General features: G+C 38.6%; 1 protein-coding gene across 6 annotated transcripts in view; it reads left to right on the top strand.

Moving 5' to 3' along the window:
- WDR19 (WD repeat domain 19) overlaps positions 1–12,156 on the top strand; it is a 113,667-nt gene that overhangs the window by 28,360 nt on the left and 73,151 nt on the right. For all 6 annotated transcript variants that reach the window (XM_047855452.1, XM_047855450.1, XM_047855453.1 and 3 more), the window contains 5 exons: positions 8,892–8,962; positions 9,420–9,592; positions 9,679–9,793; positions 10,645–10,751; positions 11,450–11,572. In XM_047855452.1, coding sequence (XP_047711408.1) covers positions 8,892–8,962; positions 9,420–9,592; positions 9,679–9,793; positions 10,645–10,751; positions 11,450–11,572 — 589 coding nt within the window. The remainder of the gene's footprint in view (positions 1–8,891; positions 8,963–9,419; positions 9,593–9,678; positions 9,794–10,644; positions 10,752–11,449; positions 11,573–12,156) is intronic.

Raw genomic sequence — 12,156 nt, 5'->3', positions numbered from 1 at the left:
GATACCATATGGTTTCACTCTTATGTGGATCCTGAGAAACTTAACAGGAACCCATGGGGGAGGGGAAGGAAAAAAAAAAAAAAAGAGGTTAGAGTGGGAGAGAGCCAAAGCATAAGAGACTCTTAAAAACTGAGAACAAACTGAGGGTTGATGGGGGGTGGGAGGGAGGGAAGGGTGGGTGATGGGTATTGAGGAGGGCACCTTTTGGGATGAGCACTGGGTGTTGTATGGAAACCAATTTGACAATAAATTTCATATATTGAAGAAAAAAAAAAAAACCTGGGCAGAATGCATGGAACAGCTATTTGAGGACTTTAAAAAGTAAATAGTAGGCATATTGAAGAAGACCAGAATTTGAAGTACCACTGAACCAGTAATGAGTCTCCCATTCGTCTTCCAATCTCTCAGGACTGAAGGCAGCCAAAATCCAGAAGTAGAAACCAGAACTTAAATAAGAGAGCTCTGAGAGAAGTCCTCTGGTTCTGGCTCAAGTTGCAGGAAAGAGAACTCCTCTTACGCTCGGAGACAGTTGGGGAAATTTCCCAGTTTCCTTTCTTTTTCTTTCTTTCTTCTTTCATGCCCTGGCCACCAAGCAACCTGCAGTGGCAGCAACAGCTCCGGCAAGAAGGACCCTCAGATGCCTACAGCTCTGACAGAGGGTAACCTTCCTCCAGTTACAGGGGCTGTGGTCCCAGGAAAGTGGGGTAAACCCTGCTGCTTACTTTTCCCCCTGCCCTCCCACTGCTTGGTGGCAGGTATGGGTACAGTTGTGGGAAGGACAAGACCCTGCAGGGTAACTAGAGCCCAAAATTTACTGCTGGAAGACCAAAAAAGGGATCCCCAGGGAATCAGAACATACCAGGGAGATCCTAGAGAGGGAGGAGCTCTGGAAAGCAAGCATCTAAAGATATTTATGAGCTCCTAGGTTCACTCCTGAGCTATACATGTGTATCTCATCCTAAACATACCAAAGACTTTGAGAACTGAACTAAAAGATCATAATGCAAGTCCTATGGGCCACAGAGTGGGCCATACAGGAACATATCCGAATATGACTGCAAAGCCTTTGAAAATGGAACTGATGTTGAAACCACAACCCACAAAAGGCTGGTTGATACTCATGGCCTGAACCCAACTGGGTTGGTTGCCTGCTTTGGAAAAAAAAAAAAAAAAATTAGCCTTCTCTATGGGACTTAGACAAAGTGCAAGAGTTTCAAACATAATATTCAGAATATCCAAAATAGAACCCAAAGTTGCCTGACATACAAAGAATCAAGAAAGTTTCAACTTGCTTGGAAAAGGCAATCAAAAGGTGCCAGTGCCAAGAGGATGGAGGTAAAGGTAGCAGCTTTATAAAAATTGTCCACATAAGTCCAAAAAAACCTAGCTCAGATACATCATAAACTGCTAAAAACTAAAGACAAAAAAACAGCTAAAAAACAGCATTTAAATGACAGTGGATTTCTCACCATAAGTCATGGAGGCCAGAAGGAAGCATCACAGCTTCCTAAAGGGCTGAGAGAAAAGAACAGTCAGCTGAAATTCATTACCCAGTGAAAATATCTGTCAGTAATGAAGTGAAATGGAAACATTCTCAGGTGAGGAAAAATGAAGAGAATTTATTGCTAGCAGACCTGCTCTAGAAGAATTGCTGAAGGAAGTTCTTCAGATGGGACAGAAGAGATGACAGCAGAGGATTCGGAACATCAAGAATGAAGGAAGAACGACAGAAATGGTAAATACAATAGATCATTTTTTTGAGACCTTTAACATACATGCTGTTGAAAGCAAAATTATCATATTGTCTGATAGTATGTTCAGCATATTAAGATGCAGTACGTAAGACAACCCCAACATAAAGGGAAGAGGTTAAAGTTATATGTGATTTCTACATTATTTGAAGTGGTGAAATACTGATTCTAAAGAGACTGTGAAATTAAATATGTATGTTATAATCTAGAGCAACCACTAAAAAATAGGCAGAGATATATACAAAAACACAATAGGTAAATTAAAATGGAATACTGAAAAATGTTCAAATCTAAAAGTGGCAAGAAAGGACAAACAGGAACAAAGGGACAAACAAAATAACGAAACAGTAGATTTAAGTTCACACAGATCAATTAACTATGTTAAACGTGTAAATGACAATATTATTAGACATAGACTATTAGAATTCTTAAATGACCCTATTATATATTGTAAGTAACTCACTTCAATATAATCATATAATGAAATAACCAGGTAAAAGTGAAAGGATGGAAAAAGATCATCCAAGTGCTAACCAAAAGAAAGCTAGGTGTCTGTCTGGGTATCAAACAAAGAGCAAAGAAAATTACAGGGATGGGGAGAGAGACTGCATATTGATTAGATATAACAATGCTCAATGAGCACACACCTAGCAACAGAGCCTGAAAATAGATGAAGTAAAAACTGGCAGAATTAAAAGGAGAAATAGACAACAATAATAGTTGAAGTCCTCAGCGTCCCACTTTCAGTAATGTATGGAACAATTAGAAGTTCAACAAGGAATTAAAAGTATCAAATTGACACTTATTAAGTAGAGCACAGAGTGTCAGATCATGAGCTGCCGTTCAACAATACACAACAAGAAGAACTGAAATGGAGAAATTCACTATTCACAGGTCCAGGAGGAAATACCTGCCTGTCTTGAGGGGTCTCACAGAGAGTTCAAGGCACAGTTCAGACAAAAAGAGACAACCAGGAGCATGTGCTGTTAATAGGGTTCATGGAAAAAATAGGGTTCATGAATAAACTGCTTTAGGTTTCCCAGGCTAAGTCCAAATTGGTCAACTCTAACCAAAAGAGTGGGGTAAGCCCCAGAGAGCTTATCCTAGGGGAACATAAGGCACACAGGTGGTAGGAGGCAGGGGAGACTGTTGATCACAAAGGCTTTTGGGGAAGTCACATCCGGAACTTACGTTTGCTTGTGACTCTGGGCTGCTACCTAGGGCATGCACTTATAAGAAGGAGGGAGGGGTGTCAATTTAAGGCCATTTGGCCAAACAGAATGGATGCTGAGGCAGCAGTACCATGGAGTAGCTTAGCTAAACTCTTCATAGATTTGGACAGCACAGTAAACCAACTAGACTTAACATACATCTGTTAGACGTTACACCAACAATGGAATATATGTTTTTTCTATGCACCCATGGAACATGCACCAAGATAGTCCATATCCTGGACCATGAAACCTCAACAAATTTATTTTTATTTTGTTTTAGAGAGTGAGAGCAAGAGAGTGGGTGGGGGAGCGGGTGGAGGCGGAGAGAATCTCTAGCACGCTCCATGCTTAGCGGAGTCTGACATAGGGCTCAATCCCATTACCCTGGGATCCTGACCTGAGCTGAAATCAAGAGTTGACCACTCAACCAACTGAGCCACCCTGGTGCCCACAAAGCCTCAAGAAATTTAAATTCAAGTCCTACAAAATGTGTTCCTTGGCTATAATATAACCACACTTGAAATGAATAATAGAAAAACAACAGGAACTTCTATGAACACTTGGAAATTAACATACTCCAAGTAAATCATGAGTATATCCTAGAGAAAATTTAAAAATACATAGAACTGAAATCTCTAATCAATAATCTAAATTCCTACTTAAAGAAACTAGAAAAAGAAGATCAAACAAAAGGCAAAGCAGAAGGAATAAAATAATAAAGAGCAGAAACTGATGACATTGAAAATAGAATTGGAAAAAACAAAAAGGTGTTTTTTTAAAAAAGATAAAAAATTGATCAGCTTCTAGCAAGAATGACAGAAATAAAGACACAAATCACCAATATCAAGAATGAAACGGGAATATCGCTACAAATAAAGGAATACTACAACTTCAGAACTACAGAGGAATACTACAGACAACTCAGAAATTTGGCAAATTAGAAGACTGGAAAAATCCTTCAAAAACCACTACCAAAACTCAACCCAGATGAAACAGATAATCTGAATTAGTCCTGTAACTTTTAAAGAAATTGAATAATTTAAGCCTCCTGAAAAATCTCCAGGTTCAGATGGTTTTGCTGGAGGATTCTACCAAATTCTTTTTAAAAAAGAATTAACACCAATGTTACAAAATCTCCTCAGAAAATAAAAGAGGAGGGAACACTTCTCACCTTATTTTATAAGGCCTTATACCAAAATCAAACTATACAAAGAGAAAGAAAGAATGAAAGAAAGAAAGAAAAGAAAGAAAAAAAAAACTAGAGACCAATCTCTCATGAACTTGGACAAAAAATCTTCAACAAAATTTAACAAACTGAAGTCAGCAATATATAAAAAGAATTATACCTCATGACCAAGTGGGATGTATTCCAAGTATGCAAGCCTTATCGACATTCATAATTCAATGAAGTTACTATATCTGCACCTGAAGAAAAACCATACTATCACATCAGTTGACACACAAAAATATTTCATAAGATCTAACACCCATTCATGATAAGAATTCTCAGTAAGTTAGGGATGGGGGGGAATTACCTCAACTTGATAAAGAATGTCTACTAAAAAGCCTAACATCATCTTTCATGGTGAAAGACTGAGTGCTTGCCTCCTGAGATTGGGAACAAGGCAAGGCTTCCACTCCCACTACTCTAATGCAACCTAATATTAGAAGTTCTAGGCACTGCAGTTTAAGACAAGAAAAAGAAATAAGCTACATCCAGATTGAAAAGAGAAAAGTAAAACCATCTGTTTGCAGATGAAATGATTGCGTATGTAGAAAATCTCAAGGAGTACAAACAAGGAATGCCTAGAACTAATGAGTGAGCACTGCATGGCCGTAGGATGCAAGATCAATGCACAAAAATCAGTCACATTTCTATATACTGATAACAAACCTATGGAAACCAAATTAAAAATATGTCCTTTTTACTCCAAAGAAAATGAAGTACTTAGATCTACACATAACAAAGCATGTACAGGGTCTATGTGCTGAAAATTCCAATATGATGCTGGAAGAAATCAAGAGACCCAAAGAAATGGAGAAACACACTGTTCATAGGTCAGAAGACTGAACATAGTGAAGATATCAGTTCTCTCCAAATTAATCTATAGATTTAATGAAATTCATATGAGAATCCCAAGGTGGTTTTTTTGTAGATATAGACAAGTTTATGCTAAAACACAGTTAATCCTTGAGCAACAGATGTTTGAACTGCTTGGATCTACTTATGTGCAGATTTATTTTTCAGTTTATTTTTTTTTGAGAGAGAGAAAGAGGAGGGGCAGGGAGAGAGAGAGAGAGAGAGAGAGAGAGAGAATCCCAAGCAGGTTCCTCACGGACAGTGCAGGTAGGTCTTGAACCCCCACAAACCATGAGACCGTGAGCTGAGCTGAAGTCAAGAGTTGGACACTCAACCAACTGAACCACCCAGGCACCCCTACATGCAGATTTTTAAAAATACATACAGTACTGTAAATGTAAATTAAAATCTTTAAGATTTTCTTAATAACATTTTCTTTTCTCTAGCTTACGTTATTGTAAGAATACAGTATATAATGTATATGACATACAAAATATGTGCTAATAGACTGTTTATATTATCGATAGGGCTTCCAGTCAACAGTAGGCTATTAGTTAACTTTTGGGGGAGTCAAACGTTATATGCCATTTTTCAACTGTGCAGGGTTTGGCACCCCCAACCCCCATGTTGTTTAAGAACCAATTGTATATATGCAAAATCACGGGTCCTAAAATAGCTAAAAGCAATCTTTAAAAAAAAACAATAAAGGGGCACCTGGATGGCTCAGTTGGTTAAGCGTCCAACTTCAGCTCAGGTCATGATCTCATGGTTCGTGAGTTCAAGCCCCACATAGGGCTCTGCACTGACAGTTTGGAGCCTGCTTTGGATTCTCTCCCTCTCTCTGCCCTTCCCCCACTCATGCTCTGTGTGTGTGTCTCTGTCTCTGTCTCTCAAAGATAAATCAACATTTAAAAAAATTTTTTGAAGAGAACAATCAAATGAGAGGAATCATCTTACCTAGTATTAAAGCTCACTTTATAGCTGCAGTAATCAAGACCATGTGGTATGGGCAGAGGGAAAGACACATAGATCAATAGAACAGTATAGAGAAGCCAGAAATAAACCCACACAAATATGCACAACTGATTCTTGACAAAAGTAGAAAATTAAATAGAATTAAAATTGCCTTTCCAAGAAATGGTGCCCAAGCAACCGGATATCCATATGGAAAAAACCGGAAAACAAACTTCACACCTTAATCAAAAGTTAATTCAGTGGGTCGTGGATTTAAATTTAAAATGCAAAACTATAGCATTTTTAGATAAAAACAGGAAATCTTCTAGGTCTAGGCAAAGAGTTCTTGGTTTTAAAACCAAAAACATGATCTGTATAAGGAAATATTGGAAAATTAGACTTGCTCAAAACTAAAAAATTTTACCCCATGAAAGATTCTGTTAAGAGAATGAAAGATAAACAGCACAATGAGAAAGAATATTCACAAACCACGTATCCAACAAAGGACTAGTATTTAGAATGCATAAAGGGGGGCGCCTGGGTGGCGCAGTCGGTTAAGCGTTCGACTTCAGCCAGGTCACGATCTCGCAGTCCGTGAGTTCGAGCCCCGCGTCAGGCTCTGGGCTGATGGCTCGGAGCCTGGAGCCTGTTTCCGATTCTGTGTCTCCCTCTCTCTCTGCCCCTCCCCCATTCATGCTCTGTCTCTCTCTGTCCCAAAAATAAATAAAAACGTTGAAAAAAAGAATGCATAAAGGGCCCTCTCAAAACTCAAAAAAAACAAACAATCCAATTAGAAAATCGGCAAAAGACATACATTTCAGCAAAGAAGATATATAGATGGTAAACACATGAAAAGATGTTTGACATCATTAGCCATTCCAGAAATGCAAATTCAGACCACAATGAGATATTACTATGCATCTATTAGAATGGCTAGAATTAAAAATAGTTATAACATCAAGTGCTGGGAAGGATGAGGAGAAGCTAAATCACTCAAACCTTGCCGGTAGGAGTGTAAAATGGTACAGCTACATTGGAAAACAGTTTGGTAGTTTCTTTCTTTTTTTTTTTTTTTTTAATTTTATTCATTTTTGAGAGAGAGAGATCATGGGTAGGGGTGACACAGAGAGAGGGGGACAGAGGATCTGAAACAAGCTCTACACGGACAACAGAGTCCAATGCAGGGCTTGAACCCATGAACCATGAGATCACGACCTGAGCTGATGTCAAACGCTCAACCCAGTGAGCCACCCAGGTGCCCTGGTTTGGCAGTTTCTTAAAACAACAACAACAACAAAAACTGAACATGTACTTACTGTGTGACCCAGGAATTTCACTCCTGGCCATTTTTCTCAGGCACATGAAAATTTATATTCACAGAAAAACCTGAATATGAATGTTTATAGCAGCTTTATTTGTAATAGTCAAAAACTAGAAACCATCCAGATGTCCTTCAGTGGGTGAGTGGTTAAACTAGTACATCCACATCATGGAATACTACTCAGCCATAAAAAGGAACACACTATTGATACACACAACAACTGATGTGAACCTCCAGAGAAGTACACTGAATGAAAAGTGCCATTCACAAAATGTCACATACTGTGTGATTCCATTTATGTAATCCTGTTGAAATGATAAAGGTATAGAAATGGAGAACAGATTAGTGGTGACCAGGGCTTAGGAATGCATCTGGGGTGGAGAGGAAGGAGGTTAAGTGCATATATAAAAGGGCAACACAAGGATCCTTGTTGTGATTGAACTGTTCTATATCCTGACTGTGGTCCTGGATCTCAGCAATCTCGCATGTGATAAAATCGCATGGAACGAAATACAAACACATGCGTACATACACATGCACACACAAAATGAATACAGGTAAAACCTGGGACATCTGAAAGAGGTTATATCAATGTCATTATTTGACTATACTATTATCCTGTAGATTTTCAAGATATTAACATGTAAGGAAAGGTGGAGGGTATAGACAATCTCTGTATATACAATCTCCATATTCTCTCTCACAGCTGCATGTGGATCTACAATTATATCAAAATAAAAAGTTAAATGAAAACAAGGAAGTAATATATATAAAGGGAAAACCCTAGAAGGGTGGAAGGGAGGAGAGAGGAAAGGAGAAAAAGAGGAAAGAAATCTTAAAACCATTGTGTCCCAACACTGTGCTATGCAACTTTCATTGGCATGAACTGACCTATCTTCTCTGTAACCCTATGAAGTAATATGCCTGCAGTTTTTCATTAGTATTTTTTTAATGTTTATTTATCTTTGAGAGAGAGAGAGTGGGGGAGGAGCAGAGAGAGAGACACACACACACACACACAGAATCCGAAGCAGGCTCCAATCTCCAAGCTGTCAGCACAGAGCCCAATGCGGGGCTTGAACTCACGAACTGCAAGATCATGAGAACCACCCAGGTGCCCAATATGCCTGCAGTTTTTCAGAGCTTTCAACCTATGCCTTGTGATTCCAGATAAATGGTCTTTCTGTTATACCTCATTTCTCTTTGTATGAAAGAACTCAGGGTGGTCGGAGGAGCACACAGATAAGAGAAACCTTTTACTTCTTAAATAATTAATGCTGCTCAGAAGAAAGTTTTCCTACACAAAGTTTTCTTCAGGGCAACTTAAACCTCCTTGTTCCTAAAACTATAGATCAGAGAATGCAGCTGGGCACAACCACCACCCCACAAAGAAAAATTTTTTAAGATAAAATGTAATTATAGAAATTCTATTTTCTTACCTTGACCCAAATGATTATCCTATACAGGCCCCTTTGGAAAACACTGACCTGTTCTGTAGCCTACACTTTTTCATGAACTGAAACAATTTTGCTTAACGCTTATATTTATATACATATTTTTTCATTTTTCAGCATTAAAATTCATGACTTGGCAGAATTAAAAGATATGTATGCTATAATCAACCTGGATGATGAAAATAAAGGTACTGGTTTTTCTGAAGCAGAGTGACATTTTATTGCAATGACAGAGTAGTGTGTTTACTATTATATGATTTGCATTTATTGTGGGAGGAATAAAATTAACACCCTTCATTAGAGTTTGCTAAAATAACCATAACTCTAACCTTCATTAGGTTTCCCTAAAAGAACCTACTCCTCTACAAAGCTGTAAATCCATTTTCATCTAAAGATTTATAGTGAGTTTAATCCCAATTTCAGTCATAAAATCTAAATTCTGACATACTTTCTCTTTGAGCCACTACTGAATGAATTAATGCTCATGCTCACATGCCTGTCCATAGTGAAGTTTTAGTCTGTATAGACCATTAAAGAAAACACTTGATTTTTTTTTTGTCTCTGTAGTTTAAAATAAAAATATTCGTTTGCCCGCAACAGTATTATTTGTTCTTGACTACTCCTTTATTCTGTCACTTACTTCAGGGTTGGGCACCTTATCCTGGACAGATGATGGCCAGTTGCTGGCACTGTCTACCCAGAGGGGCTCACTGCACGTCTTCCTGACCAAGCTTCCCATCCTCGGGAGTGCCTGCAGCACAAGGATTGCGTATCTCACCTCTCTGCTTGAAGTCACTGTGGCCAACCCTGTAGAAGGAGTATGAAAATAGTATTACTTTGATTCTATTTATCAGTAAAACCAAAATGGTTGTAGCAGTTGACTTGCTACTCTTCTGTGTTCTAGGAGCTGCCAATCACAGTGTCTGTTGATGTGGAACCCAACTTTGTAGCCGTAGGGCTCTATCACCTGGCCGTGGGAATGAATAATCGAGCTTGGTTTTATGTCCTTGGAGAAAATGGCAAGTATCAATCCAGTTGTCGTTTTCTTAACCAGCATGTAATTTCTGTTATTATTTGGGAAATGCTGAAAGTTTCTTTTAAGACCAGGTCTTTCACTCTTTGTCTTCAGATGCCTCTTTCTTAGCTTAAATGGTTATGTGAGTCCTCTAAAAACTTGGCATAATTTTTGGAAGGATTTTATCCTTTACCTTTGCAGTGAACACAGCATTGGTATAGTGGGCAGAGTCTGACCTTTAGAATTAGGCCCCGAGTTCAAATTCCCCTTCTGCTCCTTGTAGCTGGGTGACTGTAGACAAATTATCTACCCCTCTGAGCCTTGTTTTGGAAGACTTCGTCTGGAAAATGAGGATTCTTCTACTTGTAAGGGGTCATGAGCAAAACTAAATGAAGTAACGTGTGATCCACCTTTGCACAATGACTTTCTTGGGCACTTTCTTGGGTAGGCTAGTGGTTGGGTCCCTTCCCCCTCCTTTTATCCATGAAGTAATGACCACTAGCACCTGAAGGGAGCCTTGCTTTTTCTTCTCCCCTTTGGGGGTCAGATCTCCCTCAGGAGTAGAGTGAGCCTGAGAATTATCCCCCAATAGAGTACACCATTAAGCTTATTGTCACGAAAGTGTAATTTTTCATTGTTTTATGCGTGATTTTATTTTCTCTTACTTGGTTTCACATGCACCACTATGGAATTCCTGAAAGGCAAATCTATATGACAACTAAGATTGTCTTTAGAACGGCCAAAATACAAATTTTTGGTTCAGAATGCCCTTAAAAACACACATGTAAAAATTATTTGCAGATCTTTATGTAATTTCATTTATATATTAATGTGTGTGTGTGTTTATTGCTACAGCTGTTAAAAAATTGAAAGATGTGGAATATCTGGGGACGGTATCCAGTGTTTGCCTTCATTCTGACTATGCTGCTGCACTTTTTGAAGGCAAAGTCCAGTTGCACTTGGTAAGTATAATTTTGATGTCCCAGAGCCCTCAGGACTAGTGATGACTCAGTTTAAATGATGATGATGATCAGCCTAATGTCATATTATCAAGAACTTTGGTCAGAAAGCTAGAAAGCCAGGTGTGCATAAGGGACTAACAGAACTCTTTACCCCTTCTGCATGAGATGTTCAGTTAACTTTCTTGCTCTGTTTCCAAGAAACCCAACAAAATATCCACTGTGCTACTCACAACACTGCCGCAGCCAAGTAGATCCTGTTGGTAGACTGCATCTAGTGGGAAATTAAAAACTGATGGGCATGTTATATGCCTGGTCTTCCTGGAATGAATTGACTTCTGTATTTGGGCATGTCGCTAGGGGGGATCCTTGAAACGAAGCCTATTGTTCAAAAGACATTGGGTCCCACAATGTGGTCCCTAAACAAGGGCCTCTCTTACATCTATTTCATGCCTCTTTGCTTCTGGGAAACCAAAGAGAGTAGCTATTACCACTGCAGGGCCTGCTGCAAAACCATTCCCCTAAAAGGGGTTGTTTAATGCTGCCCTGCCAGGTTGTTCCTGTCTGATGTCTTTTTCAGTAGACATTCAGTAGTCTGAACGTTTAATCGAACTTAGGAAGACTCTCTCCTATCTCCCTAGATTGTTACAGGCCAGGTTTAGTCAAATACACCTATAAGCTATTATTCTTTTGTATTTTAGATAGAAAGTGAAATCCTGGATGCTCAAGAAGAACGTGAGACTCGACTCTTCCCGGCAGTGGATGATAAGTGCCGTATTTTATGCCATGCCTTAACTGGTGATTTCCTCATCTATGGTACAGATGTACGTAGTGGCTTCTTTGATACAGAACATAGGGGAATTTTTAATTGTTATTTTGTAATATGCATGTATATTGTGTATGTTATATTATTTACAGTAGATAGACATATACAGCAAATAGGTGGCATGATTTGCTATCAAGTTGCTTTTGTGATTATAAGCAATTCTGATGGCAGAGTAAAAAGAGCAGACTTTGGAGCCTGGAAAGTCTGGGTTCACATGCCAGTTCTATTACTTGCTAGGTGGTACTTAACCCCTCCAAGCCTCAGTTTCCTTATCTGGATGCTTTAAGGATTTAATGTGGTGATGAACATAAGACACCTCATTCCGCTTTAGATCTTCACTGCCTACACTTAGTAGGCATTTAATAAATAGTAAAATTAATTGTGTATTGAGAATCCCACTTTAACCGTCTCGTCTTTTGAACCACTAGTACCCTACTCCTCTAAATATTACATTAGTCACATGGACATAAAACATAGTAATAGCACTTTATATTTGTACAAATAAAGGTTTCAAAGATTTTTCAAAACCTATCATATCGGTTATCTTGTTCAATCTCTAAAATAATTTAGTAAAGGTGGTAG

The sequence above is a fragment of the Prionailurus viverrinus genome, chromosome B1 (assembly GCF_022837055.1).
Source record: "Prionailurus viverrinus isolate Anna chromosome B1, UM_Priviv_1.0, whole genome shotgun sequence".
Lineage (NCBI taxonomy): Eukaryota > Metazoa > Chordata > Mammalia > Carnivora > Felidae > Prionailurus > Prionailurus viverrinus.
Note: the sequence above shows the minus strand (reverse complement) of the source record. Positions and strands in the feature narration are given on the sequence as shown.